We start from the raw sequence: 27901 nt of genomic DNA on the forward strand, positions 1-27901 counted from the left end.
AAGCAAAAATATATGCACAACCAAAGTAATAATTGGAAATATAAAAACCAGTCTGAAAATAGTACAAGGACTGAAAGACAGGGAAACATATGAGTAAAATGTTGTAAGTGTGGAAAATTAGGGCATAAATCTCCACAATGTAAATCAAAACAAACATTTAATAATTCACTTTCATCGCACAATGTTAATGATGATACATTTTGTGTAGCATATTCAGCTGTTGATATTGCAGGTCATTCCTTGATTAAACATGTGAATGGGAATCACAACTGGATTTTGGATAGTGGATATACATCACACTTATGTGGAGATAAGGATAATTTCAAATCCATAAACATGTCAAATAGTGGAAAAATTAATCTCTCCTGTCACATATCTAGCGATCTGAAAGGAAAAGGGACTGTATAATTATGAAGAAAGACAATTAAACTGGAGAATACCTATTACATACGAGACCTTTGGTCAAATTTAGTCTCTGTAACAAAGATCACGAATATAGGACATTCAGTGATATTCACAAAGTAATCTGCAATAGTGAAAAACCGAAGTGACAGAGTAATTTTGAAAGCAGAACGTATAGGTGATTTATATTATATTAAAGAAAATGTAAACTCTGTTAATGTTGTAGAATCAGGTTTAATAGCAAAGTTATGGCACAAATGCTTGGGGCATTTAAATTCCAAGGATTTGATGCAATTAACAAAGTGTTCAACAGGGTTGAATATAAGTAATACTGAAGAAATATCAGCATGTGATATTTGCATACATGGGAAAATGACTGCTGTCCCATTTCCTAAAGGTGGAAGAATCTCGAATGAATTTTTAAGTATTGTACAGACAGATATAGTTGGTCCTATGAGAACTCAAGGAGTAAATGGTGCAAAGTGGTTTGTTACCTTCATTGATGATAGTTCAAGATGGTGTGAAGTTTATTTTCTAAAGACAAAGGCTGGTGTCCTAGAGGCTTTTAAAGCATACGAGAGTAGAGTTAAAAACTATCTAGGGAGAAAAATTAAATGTGTGCAATCTGATAACGGCCGTGAATACTGCAATCATGAATTTGATAAGTTACTTAGAAATGCTGGAATTGAACGCAGATTAACTGTGGCTCGGACTCCTCAGCAAAGCGGTGTTGCTGAACGTATGAATAGGACGCTAGTAGATATGACTCGTTGCTTGCTGATACAATCAGGAATGCAATCAATGTTTTGGACAGATGCAATTTCGACTGCATGCTATATTCGTAACAGATGTCTGTCAAGTAGTATAAATGGTAAAACGCCATACGAAAAATGGCAAAAGTCAATTCCAAATCTGTCTCATCTCAGAACATTTGGGGTCCCAGTGTATGTACTCAACATGGATCCGACAAAGGATAAGTTCGCTGAGAGTACATTAAAAGTAATATTTGTAGGATATTTGTAAGTAACTACAGGATATAGAATTTAGTTACCAAATGAGAGAAAGTATATAATTGCACGAGATGTGAGATTCTAAGAGACGTGTCAATAGAACATAAAGTACAACAAAAACGTTAAAGTCATTGGAAACGGCATACCGGACGAGACTGTCGATGAAAATTTAATTTTTATTGACATTAACACAGAGAGGTCGAAATCTCCAATCTCGTCTCCAACTCTAGTTACAAGAGATACCCCAAGGCCGTTTATTGAATCCATAGAAAGCGAAGCGAACAACTTTCGCAGGGGGCGTGGACGTCCCAGACTAATACGCACGGGTAACCGTGATAGACCAATGAAATTATTTTAGCAAGTTCCTGTATTTGAAAAAGAACGTGAAGTCGATATGCAAAATGAACAAGTACAAAATGTAGAATATGAGAGATTTTCTGGCGTTGCTGAACTTTCATTGGATGAAGCTATGTCGTCGTAGAAACAAGAAGACTGGAAGTATGCAATCCTTTCAGAAGTGGAAAGTCTTACCAAGAATGATACTCTAAAAATCGTTAACAGGTCAGTAGCACAAAATGTTATAGTCGTATAGTAAGCACTGTCATCAACCGAGGCGGAATATGTTAGCCTATCTGAGACAGTAAAAGAAGTTATACATTTAAGGAGTCTCCTTGGTGAATTAGGATTTAGGAAACTCGCTGAGACTACGTTAAATATTGATAACAATGAAATAAAATGTTTAGCTAGTGATCCTGTGTATCACTCTCGAACGAAGCACATAGACATTCGACACCACTTTGTTCGAGATGCAATTGGAAAGGGATTAGTTACCCTTGAACCTTTTGACTGCGGCGCGATCTCGGAGTAATCCATCAATACGGACGGCGCGTTATTCGCATGTCAGTCGCTGCGACTGGTCGTCCACTGACTAGTGTCCAATGACCAAAGCAGTACCCAGAGATTTGGTACCATTCTTAGGATTTAAAAAATAATAATTGCAACTAAATGAAAAATATCCATTTTTTATTTGTTTTTAGTAGCTGTTTAAGCTATTTTAATTTACTTAACTCAATCTGCATATTCTTTCAATAATAATGGGTAATTAAATATAAAGGTAAAAATTCGAAATTGATAATGAGGAACAAATTTATTTTAATACAACAACAACAAACAATTTTAACATAATGAACGAATAAAGATAATAAAAGGATAATTGGAAAAATTTAGTAATCAATTCGCGTGTGATATATCCTAAAGCATGGATCAATGCATAAACCTACATCGCATTCTTCGCATTCGTATCTACTTTCTCGACGAATTTTATGTTTATTACACAGTATACACTTTCGCGTTTGATTTTTTTTTCGAAGACGGATTAAAATATGTGTTTGGAAAATGCCTTTCAATGAGACGTATTAGACCGTCAGTATTCCTTTTGCCTTGATATGTATTGGTAGTTCGTCGATATTTTCCAAATGTTTCTTTTATCAGTTGTAAATGAAATGTCACGAAATGTAACTTTTTACCTAATACGTATTTATACAAAACATACGAGTTTCAAATACTTACATCTAACAAATGAAAAGAAAAACTTTTTATACCGCTTATAACTTTTTCTTATGCACTCAGTTGTACTAATCATCATATCAGTCTTATTGACAACACCCATATAACGATTGCAGTATTGAATACATGTCGGTTTATTTATCAGTAATTTTGTTCGATAATGAAGCTTTCCCGTCTGTACAATATCAGCGTGATGTAAACTGGTCAACATCCACACTTCTCTTTTATCCTGCCATTTCAAACATAACAGATTGCCAGAAGATCGAAATGATATTTCTCCTGTTTGTAATTTGTTTGGAATAATTGGAAAATGTTTGCGGCTTTTTTTACGGTACCACAACTATTTGGTTGGTTCAGGTGTAAGATGTTAAATAAAACTGGACTCGTGTATCAGTTATCAACATATAAACGGTGACCTTTCCCGAGGTAATCTTTCATCAGCGTCATGACTATGTTATCGGATTTACCCAAACCTTCTTGAAACTCAGATATTTGTGTATTCAAACCTGAATATATTAACATATCTAAAATATACTGCGTTTTACAGTCGTAAATAATGAAAAATTTGATGCCAAATTCATTACGTTTAGACGGAATGAATTGCTTGAACGATAAGCGACCTTTGAATAATAATAAACTTTCGTCGATACAAACATTTTGAAAGGGGTAGAAATTTTGTTTTAAAAACAATCAAAAATTATCATTTAATTCACGAATTTTAAACAATGAATCTTTACAATGTGATACTTCGGGATTGCTGAAATGGAGGCACTGCATTCAGTTCAGAAATCTGTTTGTAATTTTGTTGCTGTGTTATTTCGTTACTTGCAAGGATTGTTAATGAACAGTAAAAACACGAAGGCCAAGTTATTATCCATGGAATCCTACATCGGACCACTTAAATTCCTATTTAAACACGACATTATGCATAGTGAAATATTCCGTTAGCATTATGACTGCGTTTACTTGTAAATCTAACCACTCTATGAACATCTTGTACATTTGATGAAGCGTAAACATAGTCGGCAGTCCGACGTCCAGGTTTTTAGTCACTCCAACCCCCAATTTTAATCACCAAGGCCAAGTGTTTCTCATGAAGGCCCTCTTCTTTACTGGCAAATTCTCCCTTTCCCGAGTGTTCCTAACTCCCATCAAGCGCTAAGAACAGAAGTATTCTAACCACCACGCCGTTAACATTAAAGTAAAATCTCTGCCACGTTTTTTTAAATCGGTCTCGTCATTGCGCGACTCAATAAAACATTATTGGAAATGGGTGATGAAATAATGAAACAGTATATATTTTACAGTGTGATTTTATTATAACGGCTTTGAAAAATACGTCTAGCTCTTTCAAGTTCTCGAATGCAAATGACTCGAAGACCTAAAAGAAAGTTGGGGTCTGCTTTTCTTTACAAGATCGTTTATGACCTTGCTTGGAGAAAAGTCTCTTGACTTCGCGTGACAAAATCCAGACACATCTGGTTGCCTTTCTATCGCCTTTGTTTAGACTAAAGATATATGAACGTTGGCCATTTTTGCTTTTGCTAGCTTAGCATTAGTAATAATTAAACAAACACAAAACCTAAGCAACTTTGGTTTTCCTCCAGATCCGGACAAGATCCCACCCTCTTTATCGGGAGTATTTCTCCCGTGTGTTGTGGCAACATAACATCTGTTAAAAATTTCTCCAGTCGACTTAACTTTATTTCCATATTTCTAGACGATACTATCGATCATTCCTTATTAGTAATCTATTTTGGAGGAAGCTACGCAATGAGGTCGTTCGTATGCACTTTCATAATTAGCAGACCGATTGCCGGCTATTTCAGGACTTGTCCCTATATTTGCCTTGGCATTGATCGATTGATAAGAGAGATACGCTGTGCGTGAACCAAACTCGGAAACTATTATCGCGATAAACGTGCGATAAAGAAGATTCGCTTGTGGCGAGTGGGTGATGTAATGAACGCCGTTCGACTGTTTCTCTTTATCGGTTTACTATTCGAGGAATTCTCAAATTTGATAAGCAGTACTTATATTATACAACTCTTCACGAAATATTATAAACATTGCAAGGTAGTACGTCTCTCTAAATTATATAAGTAAAGTTTTAAGAAAATCGAAAGATATATACAATAGTTATGAATTATTTCTTATAAACATAAAGATTGCTGAAGCCACAAAAGTATTTAAACAGGTACTTTTTCAATCTTTAATATTCAGTAGGTTCACTTTTGGCACGAATAACATCTTGTAACCGATTATTCATACTGTTTAATAACTTTTCTATAACACTTGGTGTTATAGAAATTTTAAAAAATTTTCGCCGATAGTAAGGAACGCCTTGGATTTGACTGTAGATGAAGAATTAACTACTAGCTGAATTTGCTGTAAAGAATTTTGCTAACTATAAGAATACTTTGAGAATGAATGAGTAGATAGGGCTACGTACATTCTAAATCACTCGAAAGTGATAGAATGAACGTAGGGTCCGAGCGGCCTTATCGGTGTTTGTAATCTTCCTGGTGTGATGCTGGCGTTGTACCGGGTGTTCCAGAAGTCTAGGGCAGTGTCGCGGGAGTTTGAAAAGGATGTATCGGGTGTTCCAAAAGTACGACCTTGAAGTGGATGTCGAAGGATGGACGAAGGTAAGAGAGAGAGAGATAGAAATATGAAATTATGATAATAAATCGCATAAATAAATAAATACGCTAATGTAACGTTGGACCGCGCAAATGAAATTTTCAATGGCTACGCCCCTGGCGAATGGCGCCTTATCGCTTCCGGTTTGCAATTAAGGATGGCGCGCGCCGTCTTATCGCTTCCGGTCGGCTTCCGGTCGGCGATGAGCGCGTCTCTTCACCTTATCGCGATCTGACGCGTTTCTTCACATTAGATTTTACATAAAGGGTGTCCCCAAACGACGCGTTCGTTCGCTTTGGACGTTATGTGCGGGGTGTCCGCGAATCACGCGCGCGCGCACGCCGGAGAAGTACACCGCCGCGAAGGTGGAGGAAGAACGCGCGGCTCTCCCCACCCCGCCGAGTCGCGAAACGCGAGGACTCCCCACGTAGCCAAATAAATTCGAGATGGCTACGCCGCTGGAGCGCGCGCGCGAATACGATTGTCGGTAGTTACGTTGCTGGAGGACGATGCATCGTTATCGCCTCGGCTGCGGTAGGTCGCTAAACCCGGAGGATGGTGCATCGTTATTGTTTGGGATACGGCTTGCCGAGAAAACGGCCGAAACGCGGTTTCGCGTCTTTTTACGCACAATCGCCTCGGATGTGGTTCGGCGCTAAAACTGGTGCATGTGCATCGTTATCGCGAAACGCGGTTTCGTGTTCTTATACGCAATCGCTTCCGACTCCTGGATGTAAGGTACAGATTTTTCCTGTCGCAGTTTACAGTTTACGATGGACGATATTTGACATACCTTCGGTACAGTCGTTCGCAATCGCGAAGTTATTCGAGTTCGGTATTAAAAAATATTCCGTGGAGGTTCAGCGATACATTTTACATTTTTGTTCTCTTCTTCGACGGTGCTATTGTTCGGCCGTAAAATTGTAAGATATCCATTGTCATCATCACCGTCGTCCTTGCGCTCGAGCGAATTAATCTTATCTTTGCGCGGATATTGTTTAGAGATTTCACGTTTCAAATAGGTCTCGATCGCTTCCAATTCGTAGGAGCTGTCTGGAATGGTTATCACCACGTCATTGTCACCGAAATAGAACTTGTTGTTTCTCTTATCCAAACTGATGTTCGGTATCGTGTAATAGGTCTTTAGATCGAGCAAGTCCAATTCGAACTCGCCATTGCTCAGGTCTATGCGTAGGAAGTAAATGGACGACAACACATTGCTCCTGCTCGATAACATGAACGTGTATGACGTTATTCTCTTTCTTTCCTGTTTTTTTTTTGTAAGAAACATACAATACAGTAGACACGTGTAAAATAACTTTCAATCAGATTGTGAAATAGATTTTATATAAAGCGAGACTTTTCACGGAGAAACTTTAGACACAGTTGACCGCACACGCTTTCACGGTAATTTTGAAAACGTTTATGATTGTACGAGATTTCGGTGTTCGGTCCAATATAACGAATCAGTTCGATCAGTGGACGAAGGTTTCCGAAACTATCGAAATATTTTACGCGCGGTCCGATTTTTACGTACGCTACCCAATGTGTTCCCGGACCGCTGCTATTGTCCAGATTATCTATATCAAATTCGTTTATCCATGTCTTCTTCGGTAAATAATCTCGCATGGAAACACCGCGAAAATATGGTAACTTCTTGCACATAGCTTCTAATTCGATGTTTGTCGTCGCCGTTGTCGTCGTCGCTGTGACTGAGTTATGATCGACTGATCATATCATTCATTCATTCATCGACCGATGAATGAACACCTGTACAAACGCTAACGTCGCAACATGTTTTCGAATCACCGGCGAGTCGATCACCTATTCTAGAATCTTCGATGAGAAACGTCTTTGAAAATCAGGAAAGTAGTTAAAACAAAGATCTGTTCGCAAATCTAGGTCCATTGTCGAAAGAATATTTACATCATTTTTTCGTGAAAACATCGAGGAATATGATCGATAACGTGTACGGAGTGTATCTCAACAATGATATATTAATGCTTGGAAATTTGATATTCGATGTAACTAACGATGGTAACATCATCGTGAATGGTACGACGTACAACGGAACTCGAGGTCTCTACAAATTGATATTCAAGAAAATACCCGAGGAAACATTGTACGATGACACCGATATACAAAATTATAGAAAGATTCTCATCGTTACGAATGCGCATAAGCGTGGAAATTAAAGAATGGGAAACAAAGTACAGAAAGATCATGGGACCATTGTTTTCGCCACAAACGAAAAGGGGAAGCGGAATAACGATTAGACTGCCAACGTTTATGAATGTGACCGGCAACGCGATCGATTACGTGCATTCCGATGATCCAAACGAATTGATCGATCGTTTAAGATTGCTCATGGCCTCGGAAGGTGCAGGACATACGAGTCATAATAATGAAATAATATCGATAATCGAAGAATTTCGCGAAGCTGGCCTAATTATAAATTGAAGTGTGCGCTTGCACATTTGATTAGGAACGAATAAAAATGTCTATCAGTAAGTTCGGCACATCGATGCAGTACAACGAAACCCATTACAATATCATTGAGATAAAACTCAACAACGCGAGTATACGAATACATCGTTTGGAACAGCTAATCAAACAGCATCAACGACAAATAGAACAGATCCAACAGCGAACGAGTGAAATCGAACATCAAATAATGGTGAAAATCCCGTAGTCACACCATCCGTACGGTCGATATATAACACAACTCGATTTAGAAGTACAATCGTTGATAAGGAAAAAAACGTAAAGGAGCAATAGAATGTCTATAAATAAATTTGGTATACTGTTTCAATCGAATGAACCGAAGATATCGCCTACATTGCATCCTTTGTTTAAAAATTTTGTGAGTGACAATGCATTATGTATGATCGATAAGTCGTACGACGCCAGAGGGCTGAAAATCAAACGTGTGGCAAGCCCGATGTCATCAGAAAATCACAATGCTACCAATAAATCGTACGTTGATAACTGTATTTTGGAAAAGGCATTGTCTCTATTTAACGGAGAGCAATATGACGCTAATAATTATCCGATATCAATGTGTATGAACCTATCGATCGACTAGATGCGACGAACAAAGCGTATGTGCACGATCGAATGCACGAGATTGAGAAAAAACCCAATGCTGAATTAATTAAATTGACGATCGAGTCATGGATGTTAAATCTCGAATCATTCGAAATGCACGCGTCATTTAACAGTAACGATACTACGACCAAAGTCCATGTGGACATTTTAATCGAAAAAAAGTATTGACATTGAAAAGAATCTTCAAACGCGAGATTGAATCAATGTCCACGGATATACACAATCTGCAACTTATTGTCAAATTCTACGAAGAACAAGCTGTGAACGAAGAAAGCAACCGTGAAAACGATCCAAAAAAATTGAATGCTGTCGAGACAGTGATAAAGATGATTAATCTGACATTCGAAGAAAAACAAAAAACCGCAGCAATTGAAAAGACCCAGTTTAATGAACTCGTGGCCGAATTTAATAGTAGACTCGATACTGTAGAATTTGAACTTGGTAATAATTTAACCAGAAAACTTGAAAACCATAAAAAAAGTTTGATCAATAAACTCGATGATTACCAACTGCTTTTCGACAAGATGCGAAATCTTGAGAAGAAAATGAGTGAAATTAATAACAAATCCCTCGATCGCAAAGAGTATGAAACCTTTACAGAAATAAACGAAAGATTCGAAACCTTTGAAGACGTCATTCAAAAGAGACTCCTTGAATTGTTGAAGGAATATAGAGAACAGATTGTAGACGTAAACGGAAAAATTGATAATTTGAAGGATAATATATACGATAAAGTAAACGAAACATATCACTGAGTAGAACAGCAAAAAAGGGCAGTCGATCAAAAGACAAGGAAAAGACGCAGTAGCGGATGTAGAAGCAGGAGAAGGAAAAAGGTTGACAAAAAATAATTGCAAGATTCTGCAGGATAAGATTACCGAAGTGCACATGCATCTGCGACACCTCGACACTTATGAAAAATTATTCACTCAGATACTACATTTGGCACAACAACAACAATTAATCAAATTGACGCTTGAAAAAAATGCGCAAAAAACAAATTAAGAATAAAGAAAAAAAGGCGATTGTCGAAGAATTGCATGCACCGGTTAGACGCTTTTTTCCACGTAGACGTGTGATCGTCCGAGGATTCGACGACCTTGGGCAAGCCGATATCATCGATGTTAATCGACACGCGAAAGATAACCGTGGACATTGGTACATTCTGGCGATCATCGATGTATTTATCAGGTACGAGTGAGCTGTTCCTCTGAAAAGTAAAAATGCCCGGGACGTGTGTAAGGCGTTTGCAACGGTGATGGAAACGGACGGTCGAGTGCCGAATAACCTACAAACCGACATGGGAACAGAATTTTACAACAAAATTTTTCAAGAATATCTGAAGAAACATAACGTCAACCATTATTCGACGTTCAGCACGATGAAAGTCTCGGTGGTGGAACGGTTCAATCGTACACTGAAGAACAACATGTGGAAATATTTCTCGTTGGGCGGTAGCTATCGTTGGATCGATGTCCTTCCCACGTTAATCGACGAGTACAATCATCGGAAACATCGTACCATTAAGATGCGACCTGCAGATATGACTCGTAAAAACGCGAAGCGACTCTTATCATCGGTGTACAGCAACGTGAAGATCGTGAGTCCTGCTAAATTCGCCCTCGGTGACTACGTACGCGTCAACAAATTCAAAACTGTGTTCGACAAAGGATACACGCAGAACTGGTCGACGGAAATATTTAAAATTGCAACAGTGAAGCATCAAATTATTTAAAACAGAACGATCGTGAAAAGGTTTCTCATAACTATGATGAAAAGTTATAAAACAATTAAACATTATACATGCATATAAGAAGTGACCGGGGTCCAGGTCTATACAGCGCGTAGTCACGGCCCTGCATTACTGTGGCCGGCGAGCGATGGTCGTGTGGCGCGAAAGTTCCGTTCGTGGACATTTTCTTACCCTGACCCAAAGAAAAACCGCAAATTCGTGCTGGCCAACCCACTTTTCGTAGAAATGTAACCGAAGTGCATACAAAGTACGCGTATCTACCCTTTTTTAAACTTTGATCACCGTTTACAAACATTTAATAATACGCGAAATTCAAAATTTTTGTAGCTACATATTCGGGCAAGTCTCCTTTATTTTTTGCGACAAATTTTAACTGCTTATCGTTTCTAATTTTCACGTAACACTTGGTTTTCTGAAAAATTCGACCGTTTTTACAAAATCCCAGTTATTTCGAAAACTGCACCTGACCCAGCAATTTGGTTTTGGGATTCGTATTTAGGGTAAGGAACTCTATAAGAATTATATAGTGGCTATTGCAAAAACTAATATAGGTCAAAATTTGTTCCACAGTGTAAATTTCGTTCCAGTGCATGAAACCTCCTTTCCGCTCTTTCTAAGGAGTTTCCTAATTCCGAGACATTATCCTTGAATGGGATGCTCACTATAAATCGTCCGTCCTTGTTTCGTTCAGTATTACTATTGAAATGTTGTTCGCTGTAGTCCCCCTTGGGTTTTGTATTTGGGTTAGATAGTATAAAACAATGCTCGAGTTCCCAAAAACGCTCAAGTTGATCATTCAGGTCTTGATTTCGGACTAAGTTACATGTTACCTTTCTTGAAGTTACCTTTCTTGAAGAGTTAAGATATATGTCTCCAGGAACAATCCAACCGAGCACAGTTTTATGAAGAATCAGTTCACTGTTTTTTATGGGGATTTGCCATACGGACAAGAGCCGTAAAAATAATAAGACGCCTACAATGAGATCTACTGGTCCAGAGCAATTATAATCTGGATCAGCCAACTCCACTCCCTTCGGTATTCGGATGTCAGTTTGTATTAAGGTGTGTACTGGGAATGTTATTGCTTATTTTGTCCAAGACAATACAGGTAATAGTTGCCGAGAAATTGGTAACGCGGGAGCAAATTTTCGTTGTTGATAAATAACTCACGTGTAATGAACCTTGTTCAATACCGGTAAGTTCGAGATTGCTTCTCGTTCTTGAAATTCCTAGACGGTTACATAACGCAGTGGTCATGATGTGTGGTTCAGTTCCTGAATCCAAAAGTGTCCCCTCGTATGACGCGGGCTGTCAAAGATTGTTTGATGGCTTGTGAATGAGAGGTACGCTTCCCTTTGGTTGCTTAGGGTCTTCTACCTGTTGTAATCCTTTGGTTTGGGCACCGGTATCCCTTACCTGCAGTGATCCTAGAATATTCTGACCTGAATTGTCCAAATGAATGAGGGAGTTATGTCCCCTTCCGCATTATCGGCACGGTCCAAAGGTGCAACCCTTACGTTGGTGCCCATCATTCAAACAATTGTAACATAATTGAAGATCCTTTATCTTCTGTAAGCGAGTGACCGGTGACATTCCCTTGAAAACTTCGCATGTGTATATATTGTAGGATAAGCCCTTACTTGCCTTGGCTTAGTTGAAATTACCTTCTTGGTTTTAGCATCATTAGAATATGTTTTTTCTATATCGGAGCTCTGTAAGAATTTAACGTGTTTTTCTAGAAAGCTTACGAGCTCCTTGGAAGTCGGTTTTGCAGTTGAATTGGATAGTGCTCTTCCCCCTTCGTGTTTCATAGGAATATTAAGTTTCGACGTTAATAAATAAATGATTATTGGATCCCAAAATTCAGTTTTCTTTCCTAAGATCTTCAGTGTCAGTAGGTAATTGTTTGTATCATCAAGTAATTGACACAATTCCGAATATGATGAATTGCGTATCAAGACGGGTAATTTGACAAATGCTTGCACGTGATGTTGCATTAACGTATTCGGATCTTCATAACGAGATGGTAACCTTTTCCAAGCTAATAGATAATTGGCTTCTGAGACACCTAGAGCGTTAATAGTTCACGCAACATCTCCAATTAATGCTGAACTCAAATAATGGAATTTCTGTATATTACGAAACTTAATCCAGTCACTGATTGTACCATCAAAGGTTGGTAATGTTAATTTTGGTAAACTGACTGCTACCGAGCTTGCTTATGAATGAAGTCTTGATGATTCGGTAGTGTCACGAGATAACGATCTTAACGGGGTTACACTTGGTTGGCTATTCTATATGAATTCCTTTGCTATGTTGATTGCCCGATAATAAGTATCTTCAAAAAGTTTCCGTTCCTCTTCCTCACGTAGACATTTCTTATGTTCGAAATCTTCGCGAGTTTGAACGGTACTATTTAAATCAAAGTCGTCGTATGATTCTATTTTTATTTGAATTTCTTCAAATTTATCTAAGAGTTGAATAGCTGTATCTAAACATACCTGTACTTCTGTAATCCTAATCAATGGGGTGAGTTTTTTTACATAATTGCTAAATCGCGTTAAGGTGGATTTTACACTTGCTCTTTTTCTCTTTAAACCTTCCCTTGTATACAATTAACTAACACAAGTCTTGGATGAGGGAGAAGTAAAAGGAGAAAGGATATATATCGGAGACTCACCAAACTGTATGGATGGTAAAATTAGGCTGCCCCTGCTGCTGCTTGCTGTTGTCGGCTGTGCTGTGTTTCTTCTTGTCCAATGGATTTGTAGAGTTGGTGCTGGATTGATGACTGATCCGATGCGTTTCGTCGATTCAGACACAAGATTCAATTTGTTGATTTAAACAGGATGTTCACACAAGTCGATATCTTAACACAATTCAATTTGTCATATTACGACAAGTCCAATTGTATATTTAAATACCTTGTATTGCAAATGACTATTCTTGTCATATCACAGTATAATTTCTTCGCTGGAATCACTGATCCTACACAGTTGATTCAAAGTTCGTTGCTTGTTGGAATCACTGATCTCACACAGTTGATTCAAAATTCGTTGCTTGAGGTTCGTTGTTCAAGATACCATCCGGGAAATGTCATCCGGTTCGTACCATCTGGCTCGAAGGACCACACAAGAGTCGTCTCGTCAATATTATGTGGTCACCTGTATACCTGTTACGGATGTACGTAGGTACAATGTAAAACATTTTCATCAAAGGAAAATCACAAAACGTAAGACTTGTTGGTCCAGCAATAATTAAGGCAAAATTAATACTACAAAAACTGTGGGAATTGCAATTTGATTGCGATGAGTCGTTGACCCAAGAATTACATACATCGTGGCAAAATATTTACCAACAATTGGATCATATTAATGATATAACCATCCATCGGCATGTTATAAGCAAGGATGCAAAAGAATTACAATTTCACGGATTTTGCGACGCCTTAGAATCGGCATACGGGGCATGCATCTACATTCGTGCACAAACCGGGAACAACAAATTCACAGTCCGGTTGTTGTGTGCAAAATCCAGAGTGGCACCGTTGAAGGCGACAACACAAGGCATCGTCTTGAGCTTTCGGGGTTCTGTTATTAGCACAATTAGCACCGAAGGTGTCTCAAGCATACAATGTAAATGCAGACCAGTGGCATTATTGGTCAGACTCCATGATAGTCCTCTGATGGATAAGGACACCAAGGAACAAATAGAAGACATTTGTCGCTAACAGAATTGCTGAGATTCAAGAACTTACAAACAATAATTGGAATCACGTTGAATGGAAAATAAACCCGGCAGACTTAATTTCAAGAGGGGTAGATGCGCTTGATCTAATCAAGACTGATATGTGGTGACACGGTCCAGTATACCTGTCTCAAGAAAGGGATAAGTGACCCATTAACAAAATTGTACAACCTGCGGATAACCCAGAGCAACGGAAAGTAGTACGATGCATTCAAGCTGAAGAAGGAGCTCAAGATCAGATGCAAGGACAACAAATTCAGACTATGCTACACAATTCATTGTTTGATAGGTATTCCTCATTCACGAGAATCATTCGTACAACAGTATACATAATGAGATTTCACAGAAACTGCAAATCAGCTATCAAGAAAGGTCAGCAACCATTAAGAAACAAAATACAGCGCACTTTCGATTCATTGTAACGAGTCGCACAGTGTGCCAACATTGGTCCTTCGAGCCGGATGTATTTATTACAGCAATTTACCTGTGATAATCCGAGTGGCAGTAAACCCCCAAATAAAGTCCGAACAGGATGCTAATTTATCTATACTCGAATTTAGAAATTTAAAGGAATCTATAAACCTATACTTCACGTATCGCTTGCACTTGCCAGACCTCTTCGTATGATTGGTAAAGGAAATATATGTTTATTTCGTTAATGGCAATAAATCTACTTTCCCTTCAAACGAGTTGACCAAATCACGAATGATAAAATGTGCATCGTATTCGGACAAATTGTGAAAAACCACTGGTACCACGTACGATTCTCTATAGTGAATATTACATTTCGCATGCGCAGGACCGCAATACCTACCCGTTAAATGACAACGATCGCGCGATCGATCGCGATTCTTCACGTTATTCGAGTCAAATGTTTTTTCGCATATGTGATAATGCGTAGCTGATCGAAACTCTAATACCTGTTCATCGGTTAATGGATTCATTGGTATCACGGTACTAAATATCAGCTCTAGGCTATCGCATAATGAGTATAACTCAATCACAAACCATTCTATAGATCCCGTATCACCCCGATAACAGTGATAACCGCATAACGAAGCGTCGTATCTGCAGTGTACATAATAATCTACGGTAAACGGCCGATGACTCTGATATAACCTTGCTCCATGAGAACGGCCTTCGTTTTCCTCTAGCAGACTTTCCAAGTCAGCATAAATAACGAACGGCACCCACTCCTTGTGTGTGTAATTCTTAAACCGCAACCATTTGCTCCCGTTTGTCGGAAGTGTTATAGCACACTGATTCATTCAAGAGCACTCATCGATGTGTGCCTTCAATTTCTCCTCGATAAAAAAGTATTGTAGACATCTATATAATGAAAAAAAATGCATCAACTTTTAGTAAAAGTTGAAAAAAGAATATAATGCTACTTACCGATCGCAAATATACTTTCGACGGTATTTATTAGGCAACTGTGATGAAATCAACTTCGATAAATTTGTTATGGCTGCGAAATGATTCCTCCATGGATTCTGTCTGTCTTGAACGAACAGCAGGTTGGCATGTTTTCGATGCTTATTCGCTGTTATTTGAATCGGCTGAAGCTCAGTACGTTTCCATTCAAATATATTTATAGATACTTTATTGACTTTTGCAAATTTACGAATATCTTTGAATGATATAGGGATTTCAAACCTCGCAGTTCGATGTACAACGTCTTTGTAGTGACGATAGGATGATATTCGCGTCGAATGCTATTTCGCTGGGTATAGACATGCCACGATCGCTCGATAGAAGCAATCGTTCTCTTTAGAATTGATATTGACAACAGCCGTCTTTGATCGTACTGCTACTGGTAACGGTAAAGTACAGCCAGCTCGAATCGATTCGTACTTGTTACAGTTGACCAACAACCGCGATATCTCCTTTAAGGCCCATCCACTATCCCGTTCTTGAAATTCTTCCAGTGATGTTACTATCGGCTCCATGACATCGTTCCTGTACCAGTTACACAAATTCGTTGATATGTCTGCTCACGAATCGTTTTGCGTCTTGTAAAAACTGTCGTGGTTCTATATGCGAAATATTTATAACGACATCGGTCATGACGCGTTTTTCAAATGTCGATTCAAGATCTTCCCAAACGAGCGACGATGCTCTGGCACCTTGATTTCTATCGTATAGATTACCGCCGGTATGCGAGGCGCGTTTATTCAAATGTACATTTAAACTTTTCATACGACACATGAGTGATATTAAATGAGCTTTAGTACCCAGATGCATGTTCCTTTTCATAATAATCATATATTCACGACATTGATTCAAACATTCGATACAACACTTATGCCAATCGCGATATTCTTTTACAGTTCGTACAAACGTTACCGTTCGTTTCAAAAGACATAGCACTTGTTGTATAATTTTTACACCCATATTGGAAAAGAAAGCAACCGACTATTCGCAGAAAAAAGTATCGTCTATACACTGATCGACAATTCGCGAAATACACAATATAATTTTAATTGACTCGACTGTCGATGAAGAAGAGAACAAAAGTGCGGAATGATTTGCTGGTCTGCCACGGAATAATTTTGAATGCTGAATTTGAATGACTTTGCAATTGCGAACGATTGCAACGAAGCGACGCTGATAATAACCATTCCAACTGTAAACTGCTCGGACAGCTCCTGTATCTTTTATATGGCAACGAATCTACATTCGTCTCGCATCAACATCTCAAATTTGCAACTCTGCACTTTTAGAAAAACGATGATTGCAATGAAGATACGCTAATAATAACCATTGCAATTGTAAACTGCTCGGACAGCCCCTGTACCTTTCACATCGTATTATGATTTCGCATTATTGTATTGTATCTTTATCACTTTGTGTATCTTCATTTACTTAATTTCTGCCAGTATGTGTCATGCAATACATAACGCTGCTTCGAGCGCGAATGCACCAAGTAACTCTTATTCTGAACAAATAACTGCAACATTTGTCGAAAGTTTTGCAACCCAACAAGCCATCGCTAGCATACCGTTTTTCGATAAAAATAATGTACCACTTAAAGATTTTCTGACACACATTCAAAATAGTGCATATTGTCTTCCGCAAACATCAGAAGGATCTTTTATCCGTTCAGTTTTAACAAAACTACATAAAGACACAAGAGATAGTATTTATGATTTACGCTATTAACGCGTTTATTAAAGGTTTAACCGACGAATTAGCGAGAGCAGTAAAAACAAAAGATCTGTAATAGATATGTTATAAAAAGCATTAGAAACTGCCATCAAAGTAGAAGACAGGATGAGATGAAGCATTATACCTTCTTACGAATCAAATAAAACAGATTTTAATTCGGATCACATACGTAGTTATCAACCACGAGAAAACTATAGAGCAAACAGTTACCGCGAATATTCTAGCACCCCATATCAATCTTTCCATCCGTACCAATTTCAATATCAAAATCAAGAATTTCTAAATTATCCAGTAGAAGATAAAAACCGTTCCAGAACACCAAGTCTACACCGAACATCCAGATATTCGCAATATCACCATTTTTGTTGCTCTCAAAATTACCATCCCATACAACCTCACTGTCATTGTAATGCAGATTTCGATCGCACTCTCCTTATAGAATCAAACTATCTAATGTACCATTTAAAAATCAGCCATCTCCTTCAAAATCACGATCATTTTCTCCACATGTGGTCAAATTAATCCAGATAAATTCGAACCTTAAACTCTCAAAACGCTCAACGTGTAAACGCGACGGCGAGCTTCAGAAAAATACAGCCTCAACCGACAATAAAATTTCTAGAAGAGAATGAACATCATTTACCGTAGAGATGAAACGCGATTTGCGAAACGCGGAAATAAATATAATAAAATTAAATTCACTGTACGAAGATGCGACGGTTTCAGTAGATGATTCGGCTCCACTTAGTGGCATAACACCGTAAGAAATAAAAACAATAGGAAGCGCAACAGTAATCTTGCAAAATATACTGGTTAGATTTGATGTCGTAAAATAAACTTTTCCATTAAATGACGGTTTACTAGGAGAGGAATATCTCAGACAGGAACAGGCAGAAATATCTTTCGCTCATAATACCATAGTCACACAAAGTGATCCGATTAGACCGATTAGATTCATGGACGAAAATTCAGTGCAACAATTCACACAACGTAGAAATTTAAAACCGCGAATACTTTCGATGAAAGCCCGGACACGACAACAAATTGCAATAGACGTAATCAATTCCAATCTGAAAGAAGGCTATATATTATATTTCATTCGAACAGTTTGTTCGTTTCGCTCCTTTATCGCGTTTGGTCTTTGCCATATACAGGGTAGGGCAATAATGATGACCCCCTTCGTACTATGCAATTTTATTTCAGCAAATATTTCTGTGAAACTTATAATTTCGAAGATATCTAAGGTGCTAAGAGTTATTGCCCCACCTTGTATACGAAAAAATCTCCGCTCGGGATAAGCTTTACGATTCAGAGAGTTGATGCGAGAGTCGTACAAGTATAACGTACGGAGACGTATGTGTGTATCCAAACCCAACTTGCTGGGCTTACCACATAAGGGCTATTCGGTTTGAGACACCGACCCGGGGTTATGCTGTGTAGAGAAAAATTCCATACGAAACACAGTACTGCACAGTCGAGGAAAGTCCCTCGAAGAGTTGAGCGAGTGCTTCTCGACCAAAATCGTAGAATAGCCGCTCACCTGCCGTTGCACCGATGTTGGCACCGGCCGATTAGCACGCGCGCTAGTTGAAACAGCCGCTGAAACGATGGTCGAATCGAACATATATTAACATACGATTTTTATTCGATAAATCATTATTATACATATTAAATGTTATTTTCCACCGAACGAAAAATTTCTTTTTTTGTTTTATCTCCAACATCCAAGAGTAAACTTTTCGAATATTTACTTACTGTTTTTTAATGCTTAGTCCATGTATAAATAAGCTAGACAAACTCAAAAATGTAGCGTTATATTTCAAACGCTACGAATGACTCCGCTCTTACGACGCTGGTACAAATGTAAAAGCGTGATGTGTCCCGTGCGAGAATTGCAGTTAGAATGGCATCGTTTTTTGGGTGCAGGAGCGTAAGAATACAGAAATGTCCCCTTCAATTTACTTGAATGATTTCTCGATTTCCTTGACACAACCTTTTTATTAGCCTCCTTTATTATTCCGTAATATTTGTGATCTAATGAAAGGGTCCGTAGTAGCGTATCTCCGAATCCACATAACATTCTAAGATCCAGTTAGGGTTCATTTTCTGACTCTACAATGTCGCGCGCGCGTTACGTTTACCGGTAATCACTTTGCTCAATTACCACACTACGACAGTATCGTATTTTACACTTCCCATTCGCATAACAGCAATACATACACGTATCCGGTAGCGTTTCGAGTACATGCGCGTGCGCCGCATGTAACAATGGCAACGAATCTATATTCATCTCGCACCAACACCGCAAAACTTATCGAAACTAGAACACATTATCGAAACTGTAACTAATTAGACCGCGTTTTCCGGAGCTACATTGTTCTCCGGGAAAAAACCGCATCCTCTTCGCTGCAACAAGAATCGCGCAAACCGCATCCCGTAGCATCGTAAAAAACTCGCGAATCCGGCGTCTCACCTAAAAAATATTTTGACGCCGAATATTCCAGGACAAAAATCTCGCCGACTACGCCACTGGGTAAACGCGCGTGTCTCGACGTGTTTCGTGCCGGCGAAAATTATTTAATAATTACGTCACTGAGAAAAGTATTGCGTATCGCAAGCGATAACGAGCTGACGCGTGACCGCGATAACGGCGAGGCGTGCATCCTTCGGCCGCACGCGAAAAGCAAGGGCGTAACCAATTATTTTATCCGCAGCAATCTTATTATTTTAAATTATTTTACTTTTTCTTACCTCTTCTCCGACACCTCTCCGTCCCTCGCCGATACCCGGTACATCGCTCCATCCTTCTCCAACACCCGGTATACCTCCCGAATACCCGGTACATCGCTCTGCACATCCAAAGCACTCGATATATTACGCATGCCATCCCTCTTTATCGCGAATTTTGTCGACGAAAAGCTAAGGAGCTTCTGAGCCACAGAAAAATAGTCTAGAATCTACCTAGCATATTTTGTCGGCGAAAAGCTACGGAGGTTCTGGACCACCTATAAATTGGTCTAGAACCTCCGTAGCTATACTATTCAAATTTATTTTCAAAACTAAGCATCTAGGAGAAAATATAATTTCAGCGTGCGATAGAGTAGACATCTACCTTCCAAAATCTGTTGAAAAAAGTTCCTTAATACATTTTCTTTTCAATTGAGAGTTAAACATATTTGCGCGAAACATACAAGGTACAGTCCGGAAACACCCGGAACACTTCCGGAACATCACACATTCCCCCTACCCCGCACGTCCGGCACATATCTTGCCTCCTTATTGTGAATTTTGTCGACCAAAAGCTAAGGGAGTTCTGAACCACAGAAAAGTGATGCAGAACCTTCCTGCGAATTTTGTCGACGAAAAGCTACGGAAATTCTGGACCACCTACAAAGTGGTCTAGAACCTCCGTAGTTATACTATTAATTTGTTTGCTTTTCAGCATTGTTTAAACATGTTTAAATGTTTATAATGCTATTAAAATTTACATCATTGTATTCAGGAAGGTCTATAGAATAATACTGTGCACAAAAAGTTTGACAAATTTTCATAATTAAGGTACAGCAAATGATCAAAGTCGAAAAATTGAGTATTCCTTATAATTGATTTTCTCAGAAACTGTGGGCGGTGGAGAAAAGCGGATTCCGCAATCAAATTAAGCATAAGAAATACTATTAAGATCATTCGTTAAACCTTCTGTAAACAGGTGTGATTCTTAAATAATTTTAGGGAAAATCTGCTGAAAACAGTACAATTGGTATTCGTTGGAACTAAATAGATATTTCTTGAAAATAATGAAAAATTTTTTTAATTTCCTTATGTCCTTCAATAGATATTAAGCGTTCTTCATACATGCAAATATGTAGAAAATAGTGCTCAAAAATATAAACGATTTCTTCCAATTGATATATGTATTATATAAAAGGGTGTTTCAAACTCCATATAATAGCTATTTAATAACTGCTGTAGTACGATGATAATCCTGTTCCGCGGAAAGCAATGAAATATTGATTTATAACATTATTAAGTATAATACACTCTTCCAAAGAGTCTGAAAAAATCTACAAGTTAACAACTATAATAAATTACAATATCTGTAAAAATATGAATATGCTAATATGCATAATGCGGCCGATAATGTAAAAATTATCGGTTTTTATTTTTTTTTACTGTATTCCCTCAATCTAAAAAATCTGAAAAAGTTCAGTATTGTAAGAAGATAGGTGTGAAGGTGACGTAATGTAAGAAAAGCAAGTGTCAATATGAATAAGTATGAACGTAGCGTGAACGTAGTGTGAAAATGGCAACTATGAATGAAATGTAGATGACTGATGACCATGAAGTGCCGCATCGATGCTCGAGAGCGGCAAGTTCGAAAAGAAAACTGTTGCAAAGGGAAATTGCGAGAATGGCCTGGAATATAGAAGAATGTTCAAGAAGATTCGGTTAAGAACAGCTTCCGGTTCAGAAATAACGAAAGATCGAGCGGCACGTTCATGGTATCAGTCAATTATGGAATGCCGAATTCCGATGTAACCACGTTCGTCTAAAATTAAAATTGTTATACGTGTATATGGGGAGTGAAGTGGGAGAGTGCGATGTATGCGACGGCCTAAAGATAAATAATCAAAAGGGCGACGAGGATTAGGAGTAGGGCGGTATACGAGGGAGAGTCAATCTGCGTCAGTCAATCAGCTTCGAAAGAACGTACACGTCTGTAACTGATTATACTTGTTAATACATTGTTAGTGTTTTCTATCGATTTCTCATTATTTTATCCTAACGTCGGGGTTCCTTATTCCCGGGAGATCCTTTAGGAAGACTCGGGCGAATAAGCGGATCCCTACATGTATATAACATATAAGTAACAATATTTAATATTTATTTATTTATCATGTACTTCATAATTGAGTATCATTATGTATTATTATATACATATGTAGCGACTTAGTCGGTGCCAGTCCTGCATTCATTCCTAGCTTTCTCTTCTATTTATTCTCCATTTCCAGAGTGTCCAAGGTTCTGGCGAGTCTGGCAGCGGTGATCTTACATATTTGGCAGGCAGGCTCCTGCGGGCTAGGACTTTTCCGGACGAAATGAGAAAGTTCGGATTTTTAGCTCTTTTCCCATGGGACGTTCTTGCGCGATTTTTCCTCGCAACCTACGCGATATGTACATAGTAGGCACAGCTTTTTAAAAAGTTCGCGGAAATCGTGCATCGAACAGTCGGAAATGTCGCTCTTTCGAGTATGCCGCACCTCGGGGAGTAATCTCACATCGGCATAACGACAGGCTTAGATGGCGTTTGGCCTTTATAACTCTCTTGGCTGAACCCAAAGCCAGAAGAGCATCGTACAGCCGGCGCCTGTACAACGCCTGTCCTTGGAATAACCTCTCCTTCACCCGTACGATCATTAGAAGAGAAGACCATCCCTCGTGGGACGCGACTCATTTAGCTGCTCTGTCCGGTAATATCCGCCAAAACGGAATATTACCGTCCAGGACGTTACCAGCGGGGACCACGAGGAGGCTGAGTCACATTCGGTCTCTAGCGGGCTTAGAGGACAAGCTTCTGTAAGGATTTTGATGGCAACAAGTTGCCATCCCACCCTCTCGACACATAACTTCCATGAGGTTGTTATGCTCGCGCGATCGATCGGGAGTATCGTGCATCGAACAGTTGGGTTTTGCTCTACCGAGATCATCGTTTGAATCCGCGCTAGCTCGGTCCGTGCTTTTCCGTGACACTTTGTGTGCGCGTTCGGGGAAATTTTGTTATTTGTTATTGTAAGAGGTGCAAAGTGTTGAAGCGTTCATGTAAACCGCGGCAGTGGGCACGCGTTCGCTCCCGCGTTTTTGATAAACAAGGGAACACCGTCTGGGATGCGTTCGCCCCGCGTTTTGTTTCATTATTCACTTATTATTCGGGGATGATACGCGTTCTTGTGAGTCGTCGCATGGTCGTATGGTCGATCGTATAATGTGGAATCTCGTTTTGTTAAATATACTTTATCAATATCAGTCACAATATATTTAGTATTATAACCAACGAAAGTGTTATTGGAGAATCAACCTCTCCCGTTACCCAAAGAATCGCTTCTACAAAATTGAAAACTCGTTCCGCCGAATTTTCTCTTGCCATCTTACATTATCTTGTTGTATTATTACCTTGTTATTCTACTGTTATTGAGTAATTTCATTGTTATTGTTATTCGTTATGTAGCGTTATATGTAGGATATATCCCGTACAAGTCGTAAGATGTTTACAGATTACTACACGCTCGTTCGCTGATTACGCAAAGTCTCGCACTAACGTCTCGCTCAAAAGTCTCGCTCGAATATCACGCATAAAATGTCACTCGCGCACGCATTCCCACTCGCTTTTAACACACACCCCTATTCGCTCTGTCTTTCTCACGCTTGCACCCTTCTCACTCGCATCTTTCGTCCATAGTCAAAATTCACGCAGTCACGTACACGCTTTTCTCACGGTCCAGTTGCTCGGTTCCAGACACTCTTCCTCGCATTCTTTCAGCCACTCAAGATTTTCTAAACGCAGTCACACTATTTTCCAAACATCCCGGCGCCGGTCCGTCGCAATACGACCTGATCGCCCTTACGCACACACGCACAACAAACCATTCATCCCACAATAGTTTTACCTTGTGTTTATTGTTAAATATATTTATACAGATTTTTAAAAGTGGAATATATTCTCGATTTGTACAACACTGGAATCGAAAAGCGAAATATTCATGGTCATTTAAAAAACTTCATAATATGAACACAACTTTTGTTTGGTGCACTTTTTAAAGTTTTATAACTGTTATTTTTCGATTCTGCGTTTTGATTCTACGCGTTGGTTCTATATTTCAATTCTACCTTGCAGTTCTACATTTCGATTCTATATTCCGTTTCTGCATTTTTTTCGAAACCGAAAAATAACACTTTTAAAATTGATACAGAAGCGGTACGAAAACCGATATGTGGGATTTCTAAAATGAAGCGTATTGCAGTGATTAACTAAGTACTTTATTTAGTCAGTAATCGTTACAATGCTCTTTCTCTTTCTTAAATCGGGCTCTTTAAAACTGACACTCCCCTGACCTGTTCCGTTTCTTTTATTTTGGTCAGTCCTCACACATACATTCATTCACACACGCAGGGGTTATCGTACTTACATTCTATCGCACTCATTTTCTAACACTCTCTCTCTCACTCACTTGTTGATGTCCTGAATATGCGACACTCGCCGTTACTGTCGCCGAACCACCGATTCATAAAAACATGAGAGAGGCAAAAAGAGAGGTCACGCAAAAGCACATAATTGCTGTTTATAAATTTAACCGTCGATCACTCCTAACAGTCGCGATTGCCATTTAAAATTATTTTACTCCTACAGGTACAGCTTAAAACTGATACACCTAATAACAGAATAATGACTTTATTACTGTCAATTCATTTACAGTTCCAGATGCTATATTTGCGGTCAAATAAACGCAAATCTAAATATAAGGCTATCTGATGATTTTCTAGATTACCTGACTGTAATTGATTCGATGGTATTCTGTGGTATACTTGATTGTGTTATTTTTTCAGCAAATTCCAATACTTCATCTGATCTCCAATGAAGCTTCTTCAACCAAAAGTATTCTAGTTAAGGTAGATGTAAATTACCTCTCCAACACCCAGTGCTTCAACACTCCTATTCGCTCGCAACACCAGACGCACTCCAATAGCCGACAGAGGCCCCATAGTTTAACGTCCGGTGTATCCCAGAGGGCTTCACCAGACGGCCCCCACGGCAAGGAATTGAGTTTAGGCTCAATAAGCCGGGACCGAAGTCTTACCAGCGTTGCCTCTTGGGCGTGACGAGTCCCGTGGAGGTGGGCTGTTGCTAATTCCGAGCTCACTTTCCAAAGCTCTACTATCAACCGGATAGTAGAGAAGCAGTTGGGGCGTTGCTTACCCTCCGGGACCCGGGAAAAGAGGACCCCAACCCAGCATGCGAGCTTTAAACCACTGCCTCCTCGAGTTCAACACCAAACGGCCGGAGCATCCTCATAAACGCTGGGCACCGGCCGCCAAGATACTAGTCCCTCACGGTCTACTGGTGAGACCACTAGGATAAAGAGTGAAACTCACTATCTCCCATATTTAGACAGCTCGTCTCTGCCTTGGCTTGATTGTCCATGGCTCAGCTCGGGTTATGCCCCTGGGATCGCCAACCCTGTACCACTGCACTGAGACAGCAGCCCCTCGGAGACGAATGAAAGAACACCAATACCGATGAAGTTGAGTAAGAAGAGACTCCAAATGACACCTGAGGGTGGATTTTGGTTCGACGTCGTGCCGAGGAAGATCGCCACTCCCGTGCTCGTGAATTTCGTGAGCAACAACAGTGTTTCGCCATTGACAATGTTTGGCCATTACTCAGCTCGGATTATGCTCTCGGGATAAGGTAACGTGTCGCGACCACCATTTGTCATCCGCAACGGAGGAGTTCAACGCTAAACTAGCTTCAAAGTATGGTGACCCTTAATCGGTAAAAGTTTCAATTAGTAAACGTGAAAAATAAGAAAGTTTAACATTGTATTAATATTCCCTCATTCATTTGTTTCTTTTGATTGTTCCGAAAGTCGGACATATTGCTCTTTCATTCGCGTCGTCCTTCTTTATAAAGGGCAAACAAGGTCGGCTTGGATCTTATGTCGACTTTGAATCAACAACACTGCACGATTAGTATTTTGTTGTAGTCCCGATCTTCGGGTACCAATCGCGAGAATACTGCGCATGCATTTTACTTATTTCGTGGTTTCAAAACATCAAAGAAGAGACGATGGAGACATTAAAATTAGAATTGAACAACACAAAATGAAATACAATATTGCTTTTCAAGAACCATTTATTTTATAAAATTCTACATTTTAAATAGAAACACAGAATATTTCTAGAGGTTTTAGCAAAATGACTATGGTCTATTTTATGAAAGAAGAACCCTTGGAGGTAGACCCAACCCTGAATTTTCGATTCTATTCGAGGTTGTAAATCCTGAAGTGACTTTTCGGTACGCGGCTTTTCATGACAATCACATCCAGTTTTCGAAAAACTAGGTTTTTGTAAAAACGGTCGAATTTTCCAGAAAACCAAAAATTTTGAATTTTGCATATCATTAAATGTTTGTAAACGGTGATCAAAGTTTAAAAAAGGGTAGATGCGCGTACTTTGTATGCACTTCTGTTACATTTCTACGAAAGGTGGTTTGGCTAGCACGAATTTGCTATGCGCCATCGGATTCTACAGACATTTCTGAAGAGGAACCTCCCACACGACAATCGCTCGCCGGCCACAACTATGCAGAGCCGCAACTACGCGCTGAATACACCTGGACCCCGGTCACTTCTTATATGTATATATAATGTTTAATTGTTTTATAACTTTTCATCATACGTTGAGCATATCATAAATCTCGCAAAACCTTTGTTCTTTTTAAACGTTATCCATTTTTCTCTGTTCCCAGTTATTCTTCCCATACGAATGTTTTGCCAGGGTCTTAGCTTAATCGTACTTAGGTCATTCAAAAATGACATGGGCGGCATCATCCAATCCAGCACCGCAGTAGCAGCAAATATCGGTCCAGAATTTATTTACTTATTTGCATGTGGTAAGCGTTAAATATTCCGTGCCCTTTTAAGGGCGTAGCAGTGTAGTCACTAATAGGACATTTTTAGTTGACCAGAAAATAAAAAAAATTTAGCTGTATATATAGTTCAAATAGTACTGTGGAGGTGGAGTGTAGGTTATGAGGAGGTAATAAAACACAATCCACACACACGTTTTGTATTCGCGGAAGTATCAAATCTCGTATTTATTAATATTTTTACACAACCCGGCTGTACGATGCAGTTTTTCGGAGTAACGCGTCGGCGGTTAGCTGCTCCAGTTAATAGTGGAATTTCGAGATGTCGTTTTTTTACTGTTAAAGTTGAAAGTCGAATGTTGTTTGGCTACTGTCGTATGCGTGCGCCGAATGCTCCAAAAATGCTTAAATACCGTCCGCCGCGTTCCTCTGTTCCACCGGGGTTATATACCCGGTCCGAGATAGAGAACCGCGGATGGACAAATCAATCGGAAACGTGGTAGCGACGAAGTCGCTACAGTACAGAAACATCTTTTATCATATTTAGAAGCGCCCCACGCTGAGGACTTACTATTAAAGTTACCAGCTATAATAACAGGTTTTCGTTTTACGCGAATGAAAATCGCATACCTACAGGATGTCAGTAGAAGAAAAAACAAAGTATTGGAAAGAAAGACTGATATAACTTTGTAGCGATCGTTAACCTGTCAGCTAAACAGCTGACAACAAAAAGGCGGACAAATACAAAGAAGCCGTGTGAACAAACTCGCGACGCCGCAAGGACGTAAACACGCACTAGGATAGGCATTTCACCTTGCGGTCATTAACCTAGCAGTTAAACAGCTGACGGGTAAAACGAAATCG

General features: G+C 39.2%; 1 protein-coding gene across 1 annotated transcript in view; it reads right to left on the reverse strand.

Moving 5' to 3' along the window:
- Positions 1 to 15620: 15620 nt before the first annotated feature.
- Positions 15621 to 27901, reverse strand: part of LOC143176942 (uncharacterized) — a 219580-nt gene continuing 207299 nt past the window's right edge. Inside the window, 3 exon segments of the mRNA XM_076374615.1 lie at positions 15621 to 16188; positions 18787 to 18996; positions 20149 to 20246. Coding sequence (XP_076230730.1) covers positions 15621 to 16188; positions 18787 to 18791 — 573 coding nt within the window. The 5' untranslated portion in view covers positions 18792 to 18996; positions 20149 to 20246.

The sequence above is a fragment of the Nomia melanderi genome, chromosome 2, assembly GCF_051020985.1.
Source record: "Nomia melanderi isolate GNS246 chromosome 2, iyNomMela1, whole genome shotgun sequence".
Taxonomy (NCBI): domain Eukaryota; kingdom Metazoa; phylum Arthropoda; class Insecta; order Hymenoptera; family Halictidae; genus Nomia; species Nomia melanderi.